The sequence below is a fragment of the Mytilus californianus genome, unplaced genomic scaffold (assembly GCF_021869535.1).
Source record: "Mytilus californianus isolate M0D057914Y unplaced genomic scaffold, xbMytCali1.0.p SCAF_19, whole genome shotgun sequence".
Lineage (NCBI taxonomy): Eukaryota > Metazoa > Mollusca > Bivalvia > Mytilida > Mytilidae > Mytilus > Mytilus californianus.
This window is the reverse complement of record NW_026262667.1, coordinates 11932575-11958494: the sequence shown is the minus strand read 5'-3', so window position 1 is coordinate 11958494 and position 25920 is coordinate 11932575. Positions and strand designations below refer to the sequence as shown.

General features: G+C 35.3%; 1 protein-coding gene and 1 long non-coding RNA gene across 7 annotated transcripts in view; one reads left to right on the top strand and one right to left on the bottom strand.

Annotated features, from left to right (window-relative positions):
- LOC127726913 (intraflagellar transport protein 122 homolog) overlaps positions 1–4151 on the top strand; it is a 66253-nt gene extending 62102 nt beyond the window's left edge. For all 4 annotated transcript variants that reach the window (XM_052234287.1, XM_052234286.1, XM_052234285.1 and 1 more), the window contains one exon: positions 3424–4151. In XM_052234287.1, the coding sequence (XP_052090247.1) occupies positions 3424–3504 (81 nt within the window). In that variant the 3' untranslated portion in view covers positions 3505–4151. The remainder of the gene's footprint in view (positions 1–3423) is intronic.
- Positions 4152–13063: 8912 nt separating this feature from the next.
- LOC127726941 (uncharacterized) lies at positions 13064–23997 on the bottom strand. 3 transcript variants are annotated; one of them, XR_007993716.1, is made up of 4 exons: positions 22949–23997; positions 19717–20165; positions 16486–16934; positions 13064–13710 (listed from the first exon to the last, which is right to left on the bottom strand). It is a non-coding gene; the product is annotated as an uncharacterized LOC127726941 (long non-coding RNA). The 3 variants fall into 3 exon arrangements; XR_007993718.1 differs by lacking the exon at positions 16486–16934; XR_007993717.1 differs by lacking the exon at positions 19717–20165.
- Between the last annotated feature and the right edge of the window lie 1923 nt (positions 23998–25920).

The following is a 25920-nucleotide window of genomic DNA, read 5'->3' as shown; positions in this document are numbered from 1 at the left end:
CAGTGTAAGGGAGATAAATCAAATACATCATTGAAATTATCTCCCTTACACTGCTTTTAAATTATGTATAAAGTAATGGTTAATGAACAATAAAGATAATCTAAAACAGTGTAAGGGAGGTAATCCAAATACAACGTTTTGGTTACTTCCCTTACACTGCTTTTAAATTATGTTTAAAGAAATGCATATTTATAAAGGAAGACCAGTAAAAATATCTGCAAATGTTTTCATCTTTTTTTTTTACAAAAAAATCCATATGAAAGATTTGACACTATATTTTTATTAATTCTATTATAAAATAGATTAAGTTAGCACTATGGTAAATTTAAATGGGTAATTATGGTTGCCAACTCCATTGGAAATTTGAATTGAGATTATGACCATATCTTGAGGGAAAGAATTTTTTTGGGGGAAAAAGGGGGGGGGGGGGGGATAAAAAGAAATTGTGGGGGGCCAATTTTTTCTCATTTCAGATTTCAGAAATTAAAAAGAATTATTCTTCAAATATTATTTTTTTTTCAAATTTCAAATATTGAAAAATTTCAAGAAGTAATCTTTAATTGCACAGTATGGCGCATTAGATTTGTAAAATCTTTGATCACATTTATTTATTTGTTATGCCGAATCTAACAGTGTATTTAGATTTTTAATTTTGGGTCCAGTTTTCAAATTGGTCTACATTAATGTCCAAAGGGTCCAAAATTAAACTTTGTTTGATTTTAGCAAAAATTGAATATATGAGGTTCTTTGATATGCTGAATCTAAACATGTATTTAGATTTTTGATTTTTGGCCCAGTTTTCAAGTTGGTCCAAATTGGGGTCCAAAATTAAACTTTGTTTGATTTCAACAAAAATTGAATATATGGGGTTCTTTGATATGCTGAATCTAACCATGTATTTAGATTTTTTATTTGTGGACCCTGTTATCTAATTGGTTCATATTGAGGTCAAAAGGGTCCAAAATTAAACTTTGTTTGATTTCATCTAAAATTGAATTATTGGGGTTCTTTGATATTCCAAATCTAACCGTGTATTTAGGTTTTTAATTTTGGGTCCTGTTTTTTAAATTGGTCTACATTGAGGTCCAAAGGGTCCAAATTAGTCTTAGTTTGATTTTAACAAAAATTGAATTCTTGGGGTTCTTTGATTTGCTGAATCTAAACATGTGTTTAGATTTTTGATAATGGGCCCAGTTTTCAAGTTGGTCCAAGATAGGTTCCAGTATTTAAACTTTGTTTGATTTCAACAAAAATTGAATATATGGGGTTCTTTGATATGCTGAATCTAAACATGTATTTAGATTTTTGATTATGGGCCCAGTTTTCAAGTTGGTCCAAATTGGGGTCCAAAATTAAACTTTGTTTGATTTCAACAAAAATTGAATATATGAGGTTCTTTGATATGCTGAATCTAACCATGTATTTAGATTTTTTATTTGTAGGCCCTGCTATCAAATTGGTTCATATTGAGGTCAAAAGGGTCCAAAATTAAACTTTGTTTGATTTCATCGAAAATTGAATTATTTGGGTTCTTTGATATGCCAAATCTAACCTTGTTTTTAGATTTTTAATTTGGGTCCTGTTTTTTAAATTGGTCTTCATTGAGGTCCAAAGGGTCCAAAATTAAACTTAGTTTGATTTTAACAAAAATTGAATTCTTGGGGTTCTTTGATATGCTGAATCTAAACATGTGTTTAGATTTTTGATTATGGGCCCAGTTTTCAAGTTGGTCCAAGTTGGGGTCCAAAATTATATTTTTTTTTATTTCAACAAAAATTGAATATATGGGGTTCTTTGATATGCTGAATCTAACCATGAACTTAGATTTTTTATTTGTGGGCCCCGCTATCAAATTGGTTCATATTGAGGTCAAAAGGGTCCAAAATTAAACTTTGTTTGATTTCATCAAAAATTGAATTATTGGTTTTTTTTGATATTCCAAATCTAACCGTGTATTTAAATTTTTAATTTTAAGTCCCGTTTTTTAAATTGGTCTACATTAAGGTCCAAAGGGTCCAAAATTAAACTTAGTTTGATTTTAGCAAAAATTGAATTCTTGGGGTTCTTTGATATGCTGAATCTAAACATGTGTTTAGATTTTTGATTATGGGCCCAGTTTTCAAGTTTGTCCAAGTTGGGGTCCAAAATTAAACTTTGTTTGATTTTAACAAAAATTGAATATATGGGGTTCTTTAATATGCTGAATCTAACCATGTATTTTGATTTTGGACATTGGACCATAATAGGTAAATTAAAAAAATTCAAGTTCTTAGACCACATTCTTTCTGTGTCAGAAACCTATGCTGTGTCAAATATTTAATAACAATCCAAATTCAGAGCTGTATCAAGCTTGAATGTTGTGTCCATACTTGCCCCAACTGTTCAGGGTTCGACCTCTGCGGTCGTATCAAGCTGCGCCCCAGCGAAGCATTTTATTGGTTTATATCTCTGTAACTAAAGCATTTAGAGCAAATCTGACAGGTGGCAAAAATGTTCATCAGATTTAGATTTATCTGCCCTGAAATTTTCAGACGAATCCGACAACCCGTTGTTGGATTGCTGCCCCTGAGTTAGTAATTTTACAAAAATTTTGCAGTTTTTTGTTATTATCTTAGATATCATTATAATATCTAATATCTAATACTATTAATTATGATTTTAACCTTATTTTACATGATTTCCAAAGCATCAGTAAATACAGGTGAGCGACACAGGCTCTTGAGAGCCTCTAGTTTCTTGATGTCACAATAGGCATTCAGAGGAAAGCAAGAACATTTGACGTCATAATTGAATTTAACCAATTAAGAACTTAGATCAAAGAACCACACATTGATTAAATAAAAATAATCAACAGGTCAGGAACAGTATAAATCCGCTAAGATTTATAGAAACTTATTTAAACGATTCAAATCTTAAAATCCTGAAGCAATCACATAAAACCATGGATCCAAAGAGAACTAATTTGAATAGATTTAACTTTTTGGTTACAAAATAAAGTGCAATATAAAACTCATCACCGAGTAATCATGTTTTGAAAAGAAACCGATTAAAAGATAAACACTTCATATTCATTTACTTATATCCTTGTCAAATTCAACAGAACTAAAAATATTTAAATGTGACGGTGAAAGGTGTAGTTAGGGCTGTTCCATTAAAACATACATGGTACCCAGGGAAGGCACTTTAAACATAGGGTAACCAACTAGAGAGGCAATTTAGAATTTCTCTTTACATTACATGTTCAAAATAACTTTAACACCCACCCATAGTTGAGATTTTAAAGTGCCTTCCCTGGGTCCCATATATGTTTTTATTGAACAGCCGTTATAAAAGAAAACTGTACGCAAACTAGTAAAAGAATATGTAAATTAATAAATAAATTCTTTTTGAATGAATAAAAAATATTTTGTTATTTTGTTTCAGTTGTTCCACACAGATGATTTTGAACTACAGTATTTACAGAAAGGCCATTGTCCATTCTGCAGAAATTCGCAGGAGGATTAACCTAAGATTATGAATTATGTTGTTTTAATTTAATGTTATAAACATCTGCTAATGTATGTTTGATTGTTTTCACATTCTTGCAAAAAAGTGAAATAAATGAAAGAATGACTCATAACTAGGTAGCAGTTTTCTAAACAGATTTGATATGAGAGGCTTGATATTCATGTTTTAACATGCACAATATTACTGTTACCTTATCTTGATTGTCAATATAGAAAGCATGCAAACCAATCATTGCTGAACAACTTAATGATCATGAAAGTATTGGTGTACTCTTTATTCCGTCCATTTTATATTAGTTTTTATTTGTTGTATGACTGCCATTCTAAACCATGCTTTGTTTTTTTCTAAGGTTTATGATTGTTACAAAATAAGTTTATCTCATTGACATCAATGTTTATACTACAGAGAACATGAAATATTATTACGTAAAACATTGAATAACGTTTTGGAAAAGACTTTCTATTACTGTTATATGTTGTACTTGACAAAATTGTATAAAATAAGAAAAAATTGTTCATGTAGTTTTTAAGAGTAGTATGAAGTATTTGTTATCAGTACATCTGTGATTTTCTATCTGTAAAGTATTTATTTTTTAAGATCTGAAATGAATGAGAATATGTTAAATTAAACAAATCTATTCTTAAGACTTTATTGCCATTTATCTACATGATATATTGATTTGTTGCCTAACCTGCACTGAATTTTAGGGTTGTGGAGTCCTTTGCTTAGTACCAATGGTAATTTTACAGTAGATTAAAAAAGTAAGGAGACATAGTATGATCGTCCATTAAAAAAATCTATGCACCAAAGACCAAAGGACAAGGATGTAAAAAACTATAGGTCACCTAAGGGCCTTCAACAATAAGCAAGACTTTACTGCATAACAAGCTCTAGTCCAATTATATAAAAAAAAAATTGTATCTAATCATTTCCTTTATTGCTTTATGAACTCTTTTTTTCACAGAATTTACTGTAAATAGTCAAAAGATCAACCAGCCGGGTCAAATCAAAGACTTAATAATTTTTGTTTGTTCTGTAGTAAGATGAAAGACTGGTAGACTAAGAGTCAGAATAATGTTCCCAGGTAGGTTGACGTGATCCTTCAGACTTGGGAACTAGCACATTTTCACCACATTAAACAACAATTCATCATCATCATCATCATGTAACTTTTTACTAAATTTTACAAAGATACACTGCACAATATACAGCGTATATAAAAAATCTGGTAATTTATTTTTGGACAAAAGTTACCCACCACTACCAGAGTTATCTTGACTGATTCTTTATGGGCTTTATGACCTAGGCCTATTGCCATCACTTGGTATTTTTATGGCCTGTCTACAATTGTTCAATTCAATTTAATGTTTTATTAAAATATCATCTCCCAACAAGTACAATCAATATTTATAAATTGTCAAACAATACCGACGAAGTCGAAGGGGACTTAAGGTTTGCACTCCGTCCATCTGTCTGTCCATCCATCAGTCCATCTTCGCTAGCCAAGGGTTACGATCCACTTCCCTCCTCTCCACCCTTGGCAGATTAAGCCAACATTTGTGATAACAATGTTGCGCCATCTATCGGAAGATTAAAGTCATGCCTACTCTTAATTCATTATTCTTGACCAATGGTAGCACTTGAACTCTTCAATTTGGAGGTAAAAACATGGTAGCGTCTAGATTCTACACACTTGGTAAAGCAGGAAACAAAAATATACGTTGACATTAATGCATTTGTGCAAGAAACATACACAGGAACTTCTATTAGTTGATTAAAAACATTCAAATTGTCACTAAATATAGTCGTATGTTTAGGGATGTAAGGGGACGACCATTTGATATTCTGGGGGGGGGGGGGGGGGGGGGGGGCAGGAGGATTTTGAAAATAAATAACTCAGCCTTGATAATCACAAAAATAAATGGTTTGTTCTGTGGTAGTTTGAAAATAAATTACCTGACTTGCAATGTATTGAAAATAAATAACTCAGCAGGTCTAATCGAAAGTATGAGATGGCACCAGATTCTTCATAAATTCATCTTTTTTCCAAAAAAAAAAACGGGAAACACTTCCCATATCTTTTAATAATAAAAGTATAAATATTATTTAGATATACTTGAAATGTCAGAAAATTGGTTTCATTTAACTTGAGGTTAATTGTCTCAGGAACACTTACCTCACTTTTATTAAATCAAGGCCGTAACTACATTGAGACAAATGCCTCATGTAGGAAATTTCAAAACCAAACGCTTGTCTCCATATCAAATTGTGTTCACTGTGAGTGCCTTGCAAGAAGCAAGTTCTGTTCTCCCTCAGACATAGCCCCTGATTTTTTGGGATCAATGTTTCTTATTTATTTGTCTTTTGTTCATTGATTGCCCTTCTGTATTCTGTTAGTGTTGCATTCATTTTGTAATTTAGTAATTTTATTATTAACTTGATCATGAGATTAAAAAAACACAGCAGCCACAGACTTTACTATGTGAATAACATTTTTGCTTTATCATGCATATTCGTCTTTTGATGTTGTTCCTAGAAACTTAAGTCTTACACTGAATCTATAACGTGATTTTGCTTTGAGACCAACATATTGTCATAAGATTATTAAAACAGAACTTGCATTTTCAGTTTAAGAAAGGGTCTGGGGAACACCCAGAAGGCATGATTTTGCATCATTTGTTCTATAGCTTCTTGGGCCTTCAGCGGTTCGAAAACCCTTCAAAAAAATTTTGCCTCGCTCCGCTCGGCAAAACATTTTGCCAATACTTTTAAAAGAGCCTTAGTTACAACCAAACTTTAATACTGTGTATGTATGCAATACATGTATATGCATTGGGGGATATAGAAAATTCATTTCTGCAGAGGATAATAATTAATTCTGATTAAAGGGTACATAATGACTTGACTATACATGAATTATTTATAATAAACAATTTAAAAATTGTATGTTTTCGAATATTATAAATATAGTTGTGAAAATAAATAATCAGTCCCTTGCTTTAATGAAAATGAAAAATCTTGCTTCAATAGTGCAGAAAATAGATAATCTGTCCTCTTAGTTTACAAAAATAAATGACCGATCCAAAACAAATCCTCCTGGCCCCCCCCAGAATATCAAATGGTCGTCCCCTAAAGACTTGTTGCACAATAAGCACGTGGCAATTGTTTACATACACTTCTACATTTACATGTGATCATGTTATAGGTGCTTTTTGATTGGATGCAGTGAGTTTCGACTGCAACCAATGAAAATCATTACCTTGTGTCTCAGAAATTCTATCTCAATCAGCCAAGGGTGGAGAGTAGGGAAGTGGATCGTTACCCATGGCTAGCGAAGATGCCATCAGTCTGGCAAATCAGTTTTCCACAATTTTTTTCTTTGTGCTTGAAGAAATTGATTTAATATTTGGTGTATTGTTTTATCATGACAAGTTACAGATCAAGTTCAATTTTGTTCCAGTCTGATGATTTTGTGCAGAGTGATGGTCCTTGGACTTAGAAAATTCACTCAAATAATCAGTTTTCCGCACTTTTTTTCGTCATGCTTGAAGATATTGATTTGATAATTGGTATATTTTTGTATGTAGTTTTATCATGACAAGTTTCAGATCAAGTTTGAATTTTGTTCCGGTCTGATTATTTTGTGCAGTTATGGTCTTTTGACTTAGAAAATTCACTCAATCAGTTTTCCTCACTTTTTATATGACTGCAACAAACTTTGCGGTCGATAATGGTATTACGTCATTGTCTGCGTCGTCCGAAGACATTTGGTTTCCGGACAATAACTTTAGTATGTGTAAATAGAAGTCTATGAAATTTAAACACAAGGTTTATAACCACAAAAGGAAGGTTGGGATTGATTTTGGGGGTTATGGTCCTAACAGTTTAGGAATTAGGGGCCAAATGGGGCCCAAATAAGCATTTTTCTAGTTTCCAGACAATAACTTGTGGAAAGGTGTATGGATCTCTCTGAAATTAGACCACAAGTTTCCATACCACAAAGGGATGGTAAGGATTGGCTTTGGAAAACAAGGGTTTCCTGGTTAATGGACAATTACTTAAAAGTACAAAGTTATGTTTGGATTACCTCCCTTACACTGCTTTTAAATTATGTATAAAGAAATGTTGTATTGTCTTGAGGTGATTAGCTGTCAATTTATTAGAAGTTACTACATGTATTAAAAATGCTGATTAAGGAATATTTAATTTTAGCCATGATTATGTATGTCATTTTCTATTTTAAGACTTTTATGATGTATTTAAATGGGTAATTATGGTTGCAAAATGGGCGGGGGGTCAATTTGCAACAGCATAGTGTATTACACAAAAGCAAAAAAATTGAATATAAATTCAAATCATATAACCAATTCTAAGTTCTTTGACTACAGTTATTCTGTGTCAGAAACCTATTATGTGTCAAATATTTAATTACAATCCAAATTCAGACCTGTATCAAGCACGAATATTGTGTTCATTTTTGCCCCAACTGTTCAGGGTGGGCCTCTGCGGTCGTATCCAGCTGCACACGGCGAAGCAATTTATTTTCGTCATGCTTGAAGATATTGATTTGATAATTGTTGTATAGTTTTATCACGACAAGTTACAGATCAAATTAAAATTTTGTTCCGGTCTGATGATTTTGTGCAGAGAAATGGTCCTTGGACTTAGGAAATTCACTCTAAAAATCAGTTTTCCACACTTTTTTCATCACGCTTGAAGATATTGACTTGATATTTGTTATATTGTTTACACCATGACAAGTTATAGATCAAGTTAGCATTTTGTTCCAGTACAATGAATTTTTAACACGTAGGGGACTATGTATTGCCATGCAATACTCTCAAAATGCTTGTTTTGATAGTAAAATGCAAATGTTGAAATTAAAAAAGCAATACTTAACATGCAAGTTATGCAAAATATTCAAAGTCAATGAACCATGACTGAAGGTACATGGCCAAACAATCTCATGAAAATGAGATGTGCCAATGCTAATACAACTGCATACAATATATCATTGACCTACCACTATAGGTTCCCCATAAACTTACCTAATCACAAACTAATACATGTAAACTAAACAAAAGTTTCAAAGTCAATAGACCATTACTGAGGGGGCGGGACCAAATAATCTTCATGGAAATGAGATGTGCCAATGATAATACAGCTGCATACCAAATATCATTGACCTAATCACAAACTAATACATGTAAACTAAACAAAAGTTTTGAAGCCAATAGACCATGATGGAGAGGGCAGGGCTAAATAATCTCCATGGAAATGAGATGTGCCAATGCTAATACAGCTGCATACCAAATATCATTGACCTTCCATTAGTGGTTCCCCAGAAACTGACCTAATCGCAAACTAATATATTGTTGATGCCGCTGCCGACGCTGAAAACTGCATACCTGTCTCGCTTTTTGCATAGATATACTACATTAAACAATATGTATTTAAGGACTATTTACAATAAATAAAATTTCTATGTCTTCTTAAAATTAAATAACAGGTTTTGGCACACACATGTATCATATTTAGGTCTGAGAATACAAACACTTATTTTGGTTTTCATCTTAATTATTAAAATTTCATTAAAAGTTTCAGCAACATAATATAAATTGTTTCTAAAATCGTCATATTAAAAGAGGACATCATAAGGGGACGACCATTTGATATTCTAGGGGGGGCCAGGAGGATTTGTTTTGGATCGGTCATTTATTTTTGTAAACTAAGAGGACAGATTATCTATTTTCTGCACTATTGAAGCAAGATTTTTCATTTTCATTAAAGCAAGGGACTGATTATTTATTTTCACAACTATATTTATAATATTCGAAAACATACAATTTTTAAATTGTTTATTATAAATAATTCATGTATAGTCAAGTCATTATGTACCCTTTAATCAGAATTAATTATTATCCTCTGCAGAAATGAATTTTCTATATCCCCCAATGCATATACATGTATTGCATACATACACAGTATTAAAGTTTGGTTGTAACTAAGGCTCTTTTAAAAGTATTGGCAAAATGTTTTGCCGAGCGGAGCGAGGCAAAATTTTTTTGAAGGGTTTTCGAACCGCTGAAGGCCCAAGAAGCTATAGAACAAATGATGCAAAATCATGCCTTCTGGGTGTTCCCCAGACCCTTTCTTAAACTGAAAATGCAAGTTCTGTTTTAATAATCTTATGACAATATGTTGGTCTCAAAGCAAAATCACGTTATAGATTCAGTGTAAGACTTAAGTTTCTAGGAACAACATCAAAAGACGAATATGCATGATAAAGCAAAAATGTTATTCACATAGTAAAGTCTGTGGCTGCTGTGTTTTTGTTGAGCCTGCGACTTTTGTCGCAGAAAGCTCGACATAGGGATAGCGATCCGGCGGCGACGGCGGCGGCGGCGGCGTTAGCTAACTTCTTAAAAGCTTTATATTTTAGAAGATGGAAGACCTGGATGCTTCATACTTTGTATATGGATGCCTCATGTTACGAAGTTTCCGTCAGTCACATGTCCAATGTCCTTGACCTCATTTTCATGGTTCAGTGACTACTTGAAAAAAAAGTTCAGATTTTTTGTAATGTTAAATTCTCTCTTATTATAAGTAATAGGATAACTATATTTGGTATGTGCGTACCTTGCAAGGTCCTCATGCCCGTCAGACAGTTTTCACTTGACCTCGACCTCATTTCATGGATCAGTGAACAAGGTTAAGTTTTCGTGGTCAAGTCCATATCTCAGATACTATAAGCAATAGGTCTAGTATATTCGGTGTATGGAAGGACTGTAAGGTGTACATGTCCAACTGGCAGGTGTCATCTGACCTTGACCTCATTTTCATGGTTCAGTGGTTATAGTTAAGTTTTTGTGTTTTGGTCTGTTTTTCTTATACTGTATGCAATAGGTCTACTATATTTGGTGTATGGAATGATTGTAAGGTGTACATGTCTAGCTGGCAGGTGTCATCTGACCTTGACCTCATTTTCATGGTTCAGTGGTCAAAGTTAAGTTTTTGAGTTTTGGTCTTTTTTTCTAATACTGCATGCAATAGGTCAGCTATATTTGGTGTATGGAATGATTGTAAGGTGTACATGTCTAGCTGGCAGGTGTCATCTTACCTTGACCTCATTTTCATGGTTCAGTGGTCAAAGTTAAGTTTTTGAGTTTTGGTCTTTTTTTCTAATACTATATGCAATAGTTCAACTATATTTGGTGTATGGAAATATTTTATGATCTATATGTCAGTCACGCAGGTTTTATTTGACCTTGACCTCATTTTCAAGGTTCATTGCTCAGTGTTAAGTTTTTGTGTTTTCGTCTGTTTTTCTTAAACTATAAGCAATAGGTCAACTATATTTGTTGTATGGAAGAATTGTTAGCTGTACATGCCTGCCTAGCATGGTTCATCTGACCTTGACCTCATTTTCATGGTTCATTGGTCAATGTTTAGTTTACTTGGTTAATGTTAAGTTTATGTGACAGTTGTAATAAAGCTTTATATTTAGGACTATCAACATAATATCAATGATTAGTAAAGAAGGCGAGACATTTCAGCGTGTGCACTCTTGTTTTAATCTCATGATCAAGTTAATAATAAAATTACTAAATTACAAAATGAATGCAACACTAACAGAATACAGAAGGGCAATCAATGAACAAAAGACAAATAAATAAGAAACATTGATCCCGAAAAATCAGGGGCTATGTCTGAGGGAGAACAGAACTTGCTTCTTGCAAGGCACTCACAGTGAACACAATTTGATATGGAGACAAGCGTTTGGTTTTGAAATTTCCTACATGAGGCATTTGTCTCAATGTAGTTACGGCCTTGATTTAATAAAAGTGAGGTAAGTGTTCCTGAGACAATTAACCTCAAGTTAAATGAAACCAATTTTCTGACATTTCAAGTATATCTAAATAATATTTATACTTTTATTATTAAAAGATATGGGAAGTGTTTCCCGTTTTTTTTTTTTGGAAAAAAGATGAATTTATGAAGAATCTGGTGCCATCTCATACTTTCGATTAGACCTGCTGAGTTATTTATTTTCAATACATTGCAAGTCAGGTAATTTATTTTCAAACTACCACAGAACAAACCATTTATTTTTGTGATTATCAAGGCTGAGTTATTTATTTTCAAAATCCTCCTGGCCCCCCCCCCCAGAATATCAAATGGTTGTCCCCTAATAAAACTCTAATTTTCTCAAACTATACATGTATTTTCATATCCCCCAGTTACAATCCTCAGTGGGGCTACACTACATCTATATTTGGCGAAAGCAATTCTGTGACTGAAAGGCAAAGCCTTGTAGAGGGGTATCATGTTTTCCAAGTTTGTGCATCTGTCCATCCTCCAGGCTGTATCAGGTTAAACATCCTCCAGGCTGTATCAGGTTAAACATCCTCCAGGCTGTATCAGGTTAAACATCCTCCAGGCTGTATCAGGTTAAACATCCTCATGACTGTATCAGGTTAAAATTTTGGTTTAAGGTAGTTTATGGTTACATCAACATGAAACTTAGAACACATGTTTATTATGGAGTGGACTGTTTCATATATATATGCCAAATTAGGTTTTGAGGGGCTGAATTTGAACAGTATTGGTAACATTTTAAAAGTTGGTGACCAACATATTATTTGCACATACATAGAAGTTAGATGATCCTGGTATTCTAATATCTGAGAAGACAAAAAGAGGGAGATGATCAAATTGATGATTCCAAATAGTGATAGCCTTTACAAAAAATTTGTTAAAGTTAAACTTTACCTTGAAAGGGCCAACAGAATTAATAGATGATTCAGGACCTTGGTGGCATAGTGGTCTAGGAAGTTCATCTACAGTAATCACTAGCCTGTCAACAGTTAAATTGTGAGTTACAACCTGGCTCATGGAACAGTACGTTCGTCTACAATCTTATTTGACAAGGAGTTCCAGTTTTCCGGCCGAAGGTCAGGGGATCTCTCCAGGCACTCCTGTTTCCTCCACCAATAAAAACTGGTTCATATGTCATAGCCAAGTGTGCTGAAAGTCAACTGGTTCACATGTCATAGCCAAGTGTGCTGAAAGTCAACTGGTTCATTCACATGTCATAGCCAAGTGTGCTGAAAGTCAACTGGTTCACATGTCATAGCCAAGTGTGCTGAAAGTCAACTGGTTCACATGTCATAGCCAAGTGTGCTGAAAGTCAACTGGTTCACATGTCATAGCCAAGTGTGCTGAAAGTCAACTGGTTCATTCACATGTCATAGCCAAGTGTGCTGAAAATCAACTGGTTCAAATTTTTTTGAAGGGTTTTCGAACCGCTGAAGGCCCAAGAAGCTATAGAACAAATGATGCAAAATCATGCCTTCTGGGTGTTCCCCAGACCCTTTCTTAAACTGAAAATGCAAGTTCTGTTTTAATAATCTTATGACAATATGTTGGTCTCAAAGCAAAATCACGTTATAGATTCAGTGTAAGACTTAAGTTTCTAGGAACAACATCAAAAGACGAATATGCATGATAAAGCAAAAATGTTATTCACATAGTAAAGTCTGTGGCTGCTGTGTTTTTGTTGAGCCTGCGACTTTTGTCGCAGAAAGCTCGACATAGGGATAGCGATCCGGCGGCGACGGCGGCGGCGGCGGCGTTAGCTAACTTCTTAAAAGCTTTATATTTTAGAAGATGGAAGACCTGGATGCTTCATACTTTGTATATGGATGCCTCATGTTACGAAGTTTCCGTCAGTCACATGTCCAATGTCCTTGACCTCATTTTCATGGTTCAGTGACTACTTGAAAAAAAAGTTCAGATTTTTTGTAATGTTAAATTCTCTCTTATTATAAGTAATAGGATAACTATATTTGGTATGTGCGTACCTTGCAAGGTCCTCATGCCCGTCAGACAGTTTTCACTTGACCTCGACCTCATTTCATGGATCAGTGAACAAGGTTAAGTTTTCGTGGTCAAGTCCATATCTCAGATACTATAAGCAATAGGTCTAGTATATTCGGTGTATGGAAGGACTGTAAGGTGTACATGTCCAACTGGCAGGTGTCATCTGACCTTGACCTCATTTTCATGGTTCAGTGGTTATAGTTAAGTTTTTGTGTTTTGGTCTGTTTTTCTTATACTGTATGCAATAGGTCTACTATATTTGGTGTATGGAATGATTGTAAGGTGTACATGTCTAGCTGGCAGGTGTCATCTGACCTTGACCTCATTTTCATGGTTCAGTGGTCAAAGTTAAGTTTTTGAGTTTTGGTCTTTTTTTCTAATACTGCATGCAATAGGTCAGCTATATTTGGTGTATGGAATGATTGTAAGGTGTACATGTCTAGCTGGCAGGTGTCATCTTACCTTGACCTCATTTTCATGGTTCAGTGGTCAAAGTTAAGTTTTTGAGTTTTGGTCTTTTTTTCTAATACTATATGCAATAGTTCAACTATATTTGGTGTATGGAAATATTTTATGATCTATATGTCAGTCACGCAGGTTTTATTTGACCTTGACCTCATTTTCAAGGTTCATTGCTCAGTGTTAAGTTTTTGTGTTTTCGTCTGTTTTTCTTAAACTATAAGCAATAGGTCAACTATATTTGTTGTATGGAAGAATTGTTAGCTGTACATGCCTGCCTAGCATGGTTCATCTGACCTTGACCTCATTTTCATGGTTCATTGGTCAATGTTTAGTTTACTTGGTTAATGTTAAGTTTATGTGACAGTTGTAATAAAGCTTTATATTTAGGACTATCAACATAATATCAATGATTAGTAAAGAAGGCGAGACATTTCAGCGTGTGCACTCTTGTTTTAATCTCATGATCAAGTTAATAATAAAATTACTAAATTACAAAATGAATGCAACACTAACAGAATACAGAAGGGCAATCAATGAACAAAAGACAAATAAATAAGAAACATTGATCCCGAAAAATCAGGGGCTATGTCTGAGGGAGAACAGAACTTGCTTCTTGCAAGGCACTCACAGTGAACACAATTTGATATGGAGACAAGCGTTTGGTTTTGAAATTTCCTACATGAGGCATTTGTCTCAATGTAGTTACGGCCTTGATTTAATAAAAGTGAGGTAAGTGTTCCTGAGACAATTAACCTCAAGTTAAATGAAACCAATTTTCTGACATTTCAAGTATATCTAAATAATATTTATACTTTTATTATTAAAAGATATGGGAAGTGTTTCCCGTTTTTTTTTTTGGAAAAAAGATGAATTTATGAAGAATCTGGTGCCATCTCATACTTTCGATTAGACCTGCTGAGTTATTTATTTTCAATACATTGCAAGTCAGGTAATTTATTTTCAAACTACCACAGAACAAACCATTTATTTTTGTGATTATCAAGGCTGAGTTATTTATTTTCAAAATCCTCCTGGCCCCCCCCCCCCAGAATATCAAATGGTTGTCCCCTAATAAAACTCTAATTTTCTCAAACTATACATGTATTTTCATATCCCCCAGTTACAATCCTCAGTGGGGCTACACTACATCTATATTTGGCGAAAGCAATTCTGTGACTGAAAGGCAAAGCCTTGTAGAGGGGTATCATGTTTTCCAAGTTTGTGCATCTGTCCATCCTCCAGGCTGTATCAGGTTAAACATCCTCCAGGCTGTATCAGGTTAAACATCCTCCAGGCTGTATCAGGTTAAACATCCTCCAGGCTGTATCAGGTTAAACATCCTCATGACTGTATCAGGTTAAAATTTTGGTTTAAGGTAGTTTATGGTTACATCAACATGAAACTTAGAACACATGTTTATTATGGAGTGGACTGTTTCATATATATATGCCAAATTAGGTTTTGAGGGGCTGAATTTGAACAGTATTGGTAACATTTTAAAAGTTGGTGACCAACATATTATTTGCACATACATAGAAGTTAGATGATCCTGGTATTCTAATATCTGAGAAGACAAAAAGAGGGAGATGATCAAATTGATGATTCCAAATAGTGATAGCCTTTACAAAAAATTTGTTAAAGTTAAACTTTACCTTGAAAGGGCCAACAGAATTAATAGATGATTCAGGACCTTGGTGGCATAGTGGTCTAGGAAGTTCATCTACAGTAATCACTAGCCTGTCAACAGTTAAATTGTGAGTTACAACCTGGCTCATGGAACAGTACGTTCGTCTACAATCTTATTTGACAAGGAGTTCCAGTTTTCCGGCCGAAGGTCAGGGGATCTCTCCAGGCACTCCTGTTTCCTCCACCAATAAAAACTGGTTCACATGTCATAGCCAAGTGTGCTGAAAGTCAACTGGTTCACATGTCATAGCCAAGTGTGCTGAAAGTCAACTGGTTCATTCACATGTCATAGCCAAGTGTGCTGAAAGTCAACTGGTTCACATGTCATAGCCAAGTGTGCTGAAAGTCAACTGGTTCACATGTCATAGCCAAGTGTGCTGAAAGTCAACTGGTTCACATGTCATAGCCAAGTGTGCTGAAAGTCAACTGGTTCATTCACATGTCATAGCCAAGTGTGCTGAAAATCAACTGGTTCAAATTTTTTTGAAGGGTTTTCGAACCGCTGAAGGCCCAAGAAGCTATAGAACAAATGATGCAAAATCATGCCTTCTGGGTGTTCCCCAGACCCTTTCTTAAACTGAAAATGCAAGTTCTGTTTTAATAATCTTATGACAATATGTTGGTCTCAAAGCAAAATCACGTTATAGATTCAGTGTAAGACTTAAGTTTCTAGGAACAACATCAAAAGACGAATATGCATGATAAAGCAAAAATGTTATTCACATAGTAAAGTCTGTGGCTGCTGTGTTTTTGTTGAGCCTGCGACTTTTGTCGCAGAAAGCTCGACATAGGGATAGCGATCCGGCGGCGACGGCGGCGGCGGCGGCGTTAGCTAACTTCTTAAAAGCTTTATATTTTAGAAGATGGAAGACCTGGATGCTTCATACTTTGTATATGGATGCCTCATGTTACGAAGTTTCCGTCAGTCACATGTCCAATGTCCTTGACCTCATTTTCATGGTTCAGTGACTACTTGAAAAAAAAGTTCAGATTTTTTGTAATGTTAAATTCTCTCTTATTATAAGTAATAGGATAACTATATTTGGTATGTGCGTACCTTGCAAGGTCCTCATGCCCGTCAGACAGTTTTCACTTGACCTCGACCTCATTTCATGGATCAGTGAACAAGGTTAAGTTTTCGTGGTCAAGTCCATATCTCAGATACTATAAGCAATAGGTCTAGTATATTCGGTGTATGGAAGGACTGTAAGGTGTACATGTCCAACTGGCAGGTGTCATCTGACCTTGACCTCATTTTCATGGTTCAGTGGTTATAGTTAAGTTTTTGTGTTTTGGTCTGTTTTTCTTATACTGTATGCAATAGGTCTACTATATTTGGTGTATGGAATGATTGTAAGGTGTACATGTCTAGCTGGCAGGTGTCATCTGACCTTGACCTCATTTTCATGGTTCAGTGGTCAAAGTTAAGTTTTTGAGTTTTGGTCTTTTTTTCTAATACTGCATGCAATAGGTCAGCTATATTTGGTGTATGGAATGATTGTAAGGTGTACATGTCTAGCTGGCAGGTGTCATCTTACCTTGACCTCATTTTCATGGTTCAGTGGTCAAAGTTAAGTTTTTGAGTTTTGGTCTTTTTTTCTAATACTATATGCAATAGTTCAACTATATTTGGTGTATGGAAATATTTTATGATCTATATGTCAGTCACGCAGGTTTTATTTGACCTTGACCTCATTTTCAAGGTTCATTGCTCAGTGTTAAGTTTTTGTGTTTTCGTCTGTTTTTCTTAAACTATAAGCAATAGGTCAACTATATTTGTTGTATGGAAGAATTGTTAGCTGTACATGCCTGCCTAGCATGGTTCATCTGACCTTGACCTCATTTTCATGGTTCATTGGTCAATGTTTAGTTTACTTGGTTAATGTTAAGTTTATGTGACAGTTGTAATAAAGCTTTATATTTAGGACTATCAACATAATATCAATGATTAGTAAAGAAGGCGAGACATTTCAGCGTGTGCACTCTTGTTTTAATCTCATGATCAAGTTAATAATAAAATTACTAAATTACAAAATGAATGCAACACTAACAGAATACAGAAGGGCAATCAATGAACAAAAGACAAATAAATAAGAAACATTGATCCCGAAAAATCAGGGGCTATGTCTGAGGGAGAACAGAACTTGCTTCTTGCAAGGCACTCACAGTGAACACAATTTGATATGGAGACAAGCGTTTGGTTTTGAAATTTCCTACATGAGGCATTTGTCTCAATGTAGTTACGGCCTTGATTTAATAAAAGTGAGGTAAGTGTTCCTGAGACAATTAACCTCAAGTTAAATGAAACCAATTTTCTGACATTTCAAGTATATCTAAATAATATTTATACTTTTATTATTAAAAGATATGGGAAGTGTTTCCCGTTTTTTTTTTTGGAAAAAAGATGAATTTATGAAGAATCTGGTGCCATCTCATACTTTCGATTAGACCTGCTGAGTTATTTATTTTCAATACATTGCAAGTCAGGTAATTTATTTTCAAACTACCACAGAACAAACCATTTATTTTTGTGATTATCAAGGCTGAGTTATTTATTTTCAAAATCCTCCTGGCCCCCCCCCCCCCCCCCCCAGAATATCAAATGGTTGTCCCCTAATAAAACTCTAATTTTCTCAAACTATACATGTATTTTCATATCCCCCAGTTACAATCCTCAGTGGGGCTACACTACATCTATATTTGGCGAAAGCAATTCTGTGACTGAAAGGCAAAGCCTTGTAGAGGGGTATCATGTTTTCCAAGTTTGTGCATCTGTCCATCCTCCAGGCTGTATCAGGTTAAACATCCTCCAGGCTGTATCAGGTTAAACATCCTCCAGGCTGTATCAGGTTAAACATCCTCCAGGCTGTATCAGGTTAAACATCCTCATGACTGTATCAGGTTAAAATTTTGGTTTAAGGTAGTTTATGGTTACATCAACATGAAACTTAGAACACATGTTTATTATGGAGTGGACTGTTTCATATATATATGCCAAATTAGGTTTTGAGGGGCTGAATTTGAACAGTATTGGTAACATTTTAAAAGTTGGTGACCAACATATTATTTGCACATACATAGAAGTTAGATGATCCTGGTATTCTAATATCTGAGAAGACAAAAAGAGGGAGATGATCAAATTGATGATTCCAAATAGTGATAGCCTTTACAAAAAATTTGTTAAAGTTAAACTTTACCTTGAAAGGGCCAACAGAATTAATAGATGATTCAGGACCTTGGTGGCATAGTGGTCTAGGAAGTTCATCTACAGTAATCACTAGCCTGTCAACAGTTAAATTGTGAGTTACAACCTGGCTCATGGAACAGTACGTTCGTCTACAATCTTATTTGACAAGGAGTTCCAGTTTTCCGGCCGAAGGTCAGGGGATCTCTCCAGGCACTCCTGTTTCCTCCACCAATAAAAACTGGTTCACATGTCATAGCCAAGTGTGCTGAAAGTCAACTGGTTCACATGTCATAGCCAAGTGTGCTGAAAGTCAACTGGTTCATTCACATGTCATAGCCAAGTGTGCTGAAAGTCAACTGGTTCACATGTCATAGCCAAGTGTGCTGAAAGTCAACTGGTTCACATGTCATAGCCAAGTGTGCTGAAAGTCAACTGGTTCACATGTCATAGCCAAGTGTGCTGAAAGTCAACTGGTTCATTCACATGTCATAGCCAAGTGTGCTGAAAATCAACTGGTTCAAATTTTTTTGAAGGGTTTTCGAACCGCTGAAGGCCCAAGAAGCTATAGAACAAATGATGCAAAATCATGCCTTCTGGGTGTTCCCCAGACCCTTTCTTAAACTGAAAATGCAAGTTCTGTTTTAATAATCTTATGACAATATGTTGGTCTCAAAGCAAAATCACGTTATAGATTCAGTGTAAGACTTAAGTTTCTAGGAACAACATCAAAAGACGAATATGCATGATAAAGCAAAAATGTTATTCACATAGTAAAGTCTGTGGCTGCTGTGTTTTTGTTGAGCCTGCGACTTTTGTCGCAGAAAGCTCGACATAGGGATAGCGATCCGGCGGCGACGGCGGCGGCGGCGGCGTTAGCTAACTTCTTAAAAGCTTTATATTTTAGAAGATGGAAGACCTGGATGCTTCATACTTTGTATATGGATGCCTCATGTTACGAAGTTTCCGTCAGTCACATGTCCAATGTCCTTGACCTCATTTTCATGGTTCAGTGACTACTTGAAAAAAAAGTTCAGATTTTTTGTAATGTTAAATTCTCTCTTATTATAAGTAATAGGATAACTATATTTGGTATGTGCGTACCTTGCAAGGTCCTCATGCCCGTCAGACAGTTTTCACTTGACCTCGACCTCATTTCATGGATCAGTGAACAAGGTTAAGTTTTCGTGGTCAAGTCCATATCTCAGATACTATAAGCAATAGGTCTAGTATATTCGGTGTATGGAAGGACTGTAAGGTGTACATGTCCAACTGGCAGGTGTCATCTGACCTTGACCTCATTTTCATGGTTCAGTGGTTATAGTTAAGTTTTTGTGTTTTGGTCTGTTTTTCTTATACTGTATGCAATAGGTCTACTATATTTGGTGTATGGAATGATTGTAAGGTGTACATGTCTAGCTGGCAGGTGTCATCTGACCTTGACCTCATTTTCATGGTTCAGTGGTCAAAGTTAAGTTTTTGAGTTTTGGTCTTTTTTTCTAATACTGCATGCAATAGGTCAGCTATATTTGGTGTATGGAATGATTGTAAGGTGTACATGTCTAGCTGGCAGGTGTCATCTTACCTTGACCTCATTTTCATGGTTCAGTGGTCAAAGTTAAGTTTTTGAGTTTTGGTCTTTTTTTCTAATACTATATGCAATAGTTCAACTATATTTGGTGTATGGAAATATTTTATGATCTATATGTCAGTCACGCAGGTTTTATTTGACCTTGACCTCATTTTCAAGGTTCATTGCTCAGTGTTAAGTTTTTGTGTTTTCGTCTGTTTTTCTTAAACTATAAGCAATAGGTCAACTATATTTGTTGTATGGAAGAATTGTTAGCTGTACATGCCTGCCTAGCATGGTTCATCTGACCTTGACCTCATTTTCATGGTTCATTGGTCAATGTTTAGTTTACTTGGTTAATGTTAAGTTTATGTGACAGTTGTAATAAAGCTTTATATTTAGGACTATCAACATAATATCAATGATTAGTAAAGAAGGCGAGACATTTCAGCGTGTGCACTCTTGTTTTAATCTCATGATCAAGTTAATAATAAAATTACTAAATTACAAAATGAATGCAACACTAACAGAATACAGAAGGGCAATCAATGAACAAAAGACAAATAAATAAGAAACATTGATCCCGAAAAATCAGGGGCTATGTCTGAGGGAGAACAGAACTTGCTTCTTGCAAGGCACTCACAGTGAACACAATTTGATATGGAGACAAGCGTTTGGTTTTGAAATTTCCTACATGAGGCATTTGTCTCAATGTAGTTACGGCCTTGATTTAATAAAAGTGAGGTAAGTGTTCCTGAGACAATTAACCTCAAGTTAAATGAAACCAATTTTCTGACATTTCAAGTATATCTAAATAATATTTATACTTTTATTATTAAAAGATATGGGAAGTGTTTCCCGTTTTTTTTTTTGGAAAAAAGATGAATTTATGAAGAATCTGGTGCCATCTCATACTTTCGATTAGACCTGCTGAGTTATTTATTTTCAATACATTGCAAGTCAGGTAATTTATTTTCAAACTACCACAGAACAAACCATTTATTTTTGTGATTATCAAGGCTGAGTTATTTATTTTCAAAATCCTCCTGGCCCCCCCCCCCCCCCCCCCCAGAATATCAAATGGTTGTCCCCTAATAAAACTCTAATTTTCTCAAACTATACATGTATTTTCATATCCCCCAGTTACAATCCTCAGTGGGGCTACACTACATCTATATTTGGCGAAAGCAATTCTGTGACTGAAAGGCAAAGCCTTGTAGAGGGGTATCATGTTTTCCAAGTTTGTGCATCTGTCCATCCTCCAGGCTGTATCAGGTTAAACATCCTCCAGGCTGTATCAGGTTAAACATCCTCCAGGCTGTATCAGGTTAAACATCCTCCAGGCTGTATCAGGTTAAACATCCTCATGACTGTATCAGGTTAAAATTTTGGTTTAAGGTAGTTTATGGTTACATCAACATGAAACTTAGAACACATGTTTATTATGGAGTGGACTGTTTCATATATATATGCCAAATTAGGTTTTGAGGGGCTGAATTTGAACAGTATTGGTAACATTTTAAAAGTTGGTGACCAACATATTATTTGCACATACATAGAAGTTAGATGATCCTGGTATTCTAATATCTGAGAAGACAAAAAGAGGGAGATGATCAAATTGATGATTCCAAATAGTGATAGCCTTTACAAAAAATTTGTTAAAGTTAAACTTTACCTTGAAAGGGCCAACAGAATTAATAGATGATTCAGGACCTTGGTGGCATAGTGGTCTAGGAAGTTCATCTACAGTAATCACTAGCCTGTCAACAGTTAAATTGTGAGTTACAACCTGGCTCATGGAACAGTACGTTCGTCTACAATCTTATTTGACAAGGAGTTCCAGTTTTCCGGCCGAAGGTCAGGGGATCTCTCCAGGCACTCCTGTTTCCTCCACCAATAAAAACTGGTTCATATGTCATAGCCAAGTGTGCTGAAAGTCAACTGGTTCACATGTCATAGCCAAGTGTGCTGAAAGTCAACTGGTTCATTCACATGTCATAGCCAAGTGTGCTGAAAGTCAACTGGTTCACATGTCATAGCCAAGTGTGCTGAAAGTCAACTGGTTCACATGTCATAGCCAAGTGTGCTGAAAGTCAACTGGTTCACATGTCATAGCCAAGTGTGCTGAAAGTCAACTGGTTCATTCACATGTCATAGCCAAGTGTGCTGAAAATCAACTGGTTCAAATTTTTTTGAAGGGTTTTCGAACCGCTGAAGGCCCAAGAAGCTATAGAACAAATGATGCAAAATCATGCCTTCTGGGTGTTCCCCAGACCCTTTCTTAAACTGAAAATGCAAGTTCTGTTTTAATAATCTTATGACAATATGTTGGTCTCAAAGCAAAATCACGTTATAGATTCAGTGTAAGACTTAAGTTTCTAGGAACAACATCAAAAGACGAATATGCATGATAAAGCAAAAATGTTATTCACATAGTAAAGTCTGTGGCTGCTGTGTTTTTGTTGAGCCTGCGACTTTTGTCGCAGAAAGCTCGACATAGGGATAGCGATCCGGCGGCGACGGCGGCGGCGGCGGCGTTAGCTAACTTCTTAAAAGCTTTATATTTTAGAAGATGGAAGACCTGGATGCTTCATACTTTGTATATGGATGCCTCATGTTACGAAGTTTCCGTCAGTCACATGTCCAATGTCCTTGACCTCATTTTCATGGTTCAGTGACTACTTGAAAAAAAAGTTCAGATTTTTTGTAATGTTAAATTCTCTCTTATTATAAGTAATAGGATAACTATATTTGGTATGTGCGTACCTTGCAAGGTCCTCATGCCCGTCAGACAGTTTTCACTTGACCTCGACCTCATTTCATGGATCAGTGAACAAGGTTAAGTTTTCGTGGTCAAGTCCATATCTCAGATACTATAAGCAATAGGTCTAGTATATTCGGTGTATGGAAGGACTGTAAGGTGTACATGTCCAACTGGCAGGTGTCATCTGACCTTGACCTCATTTTCATGGTTCAGTGGTTATAGTTAAGTTTTTGTGTTTTGGTCTGTTTTTCTTATACTGTATGCAATAGGTCTACTATATTTGGTGTATGGAATGATTGTAAGGTGTACATGTCTAGCTGGCAGGTGTCATCTGACCTTGACCTCATTTTCATGGTTCAGTGGTCAAAGTTAAGTTTTTGAGTTTTGGTCTTTTTTTCTAATACTGCATGCAATAGGTCAGCTATATTTGGTGTATGGAATGATTGTAAGGTGTACATGTCTAGCTGGCAGGTGTCATCTTACCTTGACCTCATTTTCATGGTTCAGTGGTCAAAGTTAAGTTTTTGAGTTTTGGTCTTTTTTTCTAATACTATATGCAATAGTTCAACTATATTTGGTGTATGGAAATATTTTATGATCTATATGTCAGTCACGCAGGTTTTATTTGACCTTGACCTCATTTTCAAGGTTCATTGCTCAGTGTTAAGTTTTTGTGTTTTCGTCTGTTTTTCTTAAACTATAAGCAATAGGTCAACTATATTTGTTGTATGGAAGAATTGTTAGCTGTACATGCCTGCCTAGCATGGTTCATCTGACCTTGACCTCATTTTCATGGTTCATTGGTCAATGTTTAGTTTACTTGGTTAATGTTAAGTTTATGTGACAGTTGTAATAAAGCTTTATATTTAGGACTATCAACATAATATCAATGATTAGTAAAGAAGGCGAGACATTTCAGCGTGTGCACTCTTGTTTTAATCTCATGATCAAGTTAATAATAAAATTACTAAATTACAAAATGAATGCAACACTAACAGAATACAGAAGGGCAATCAATGAACAAAAGACAAATAAATAAGAAACATTGATCCCGAAAAATCAGGGGCTATGTCTGAGGGAGAACAGAACTTGCTTCTTGCAAGGCACTCACAGTGAACACAATTTGATATGGAGACAAGCGTTTGGTTTTGAAATTTCCTACATGAGGCATTTGTCTCAATGTAGTTACGGCCTTGATTTAATAAAAGTGAGGTAAGTGTTCCTGAGACAATTAACCTCAAGTTAAATGAAACCAATTTTCTGACATTTCAAGTATATCTAAATAATATTTATACTTTTATTATTAAAAGATATGGGAAGTGTTTCCAGTTTTTTTTTTTGGAAAAAAGATGAATTTATGAAGAATCTGGTGCCATCTCATACTTTCGATTAGACCTGCTGAGTTATTTATTTTCAATACATTGCAAGTCAGGTAATTTATTTTCAAACTACCACAGAACAAACCATTTATTTTTGTGATTATCAAGGCTGAGTTATTTATTTTCAAAATCCTCCTGGCCCCCCCCCCCCCCCCCCCAGAATATCAAATGGTTGTCCCCTAATAAAACTCTAATTTTCTCAAACTATACATGTATTTTCATATCCCCCGTTACAATCCTCAGTGGGGCTACACTACATCTATATTTGGCGAAAGCAATTCTGTGACTGAAAGGCAAAGCCTTGTAGAGGGGTATCATGTTTTCCAAGTTTGTGCATCTGTCCATCCTCCAGGCTGTATCAGGTTAAACATCCTCCAGGCTGTATCAGGTTAAACATCCTCCAGGCTGTATCAGGTTAAACATCCTCCAGGCTGTATCAGGTTAAACATCCTCATGACTGTATCAGGTTAAAATTTTGGTTTAAGGTAGTTTATGGTTACATCAACATGAAACTTAGAACACATGTTTATTATGGAGTGGACTGTTTCATATATATATGCCAAATTAGGTTTTGAGGGGCTGAATTTGAACAGTATTGGTAACATTTTAAAAGTTGGTGACCAACATATTATTTGCACATACATAGAAGTTAGATGATCCTGGTATTCTAATATCTGAGAAGACAAAAAGAGGGAGATGATCAAATTGATGATTCCAAATAGTGATAGCCTTTACAAAAAATTTGTTAAAGTTAAACTTTACCTTGAAAGGGCCAACAGAATTAATAGATGATTCAGGACCTTGGTGGCATAGTGGTCTAGGAAGTTCATCTACAGTAATCACTAGCCTGTCAACAGTTAAATTGTGAGTTACAACCTGGCTCATGGAACAGTACGTTCGTCTACAATCTTATTTGACAAGGAGTTCCAGTTTTCCGGCCGAAGGTCAGGGATCTCTCCAGGCACTCCTGTTTCCTCCACCAATAAAAACTGGTTCATATGTCATAGCCAAGTGTGCTGAAAGTCAACTGGTTCACATGTCATAGCCAAGTGTGCTGAAAGTCAACTGGTTCATTCACATGTCATAGCCAAGTGTGCTGAAAGTCAACTGGTTCACATGTCATAGCCAAGTGTGCTGAAAGTCAACTGGTTCACATGTCATAGCCAAGTGTGCTGAAAGTCAACTGGTTCACATGTCATAGCCAAGTGTGCTGAAAGTCAACTGGTTCATTCACATGTCATAGCCAAGTGTGCTGAAAATCAACTGGTTCAAATTTTTTTGAAGGGTTTTCGAACCGCTGAAGGCCCAAGAAGCTATAGAACAAATGATGCAAAATCATGCCTTCTGGGTGTTCCCCAGACCCTTTCTTAAACTGAAAATGCAAGTTCTGTTTTAATAATCTTATGACAATATGTTGGTCTCAAAGCAAAATCACGTTATAGATTCAGTGTAAGACTTAAGTTTCTAGGAACAACATCAAAAGACG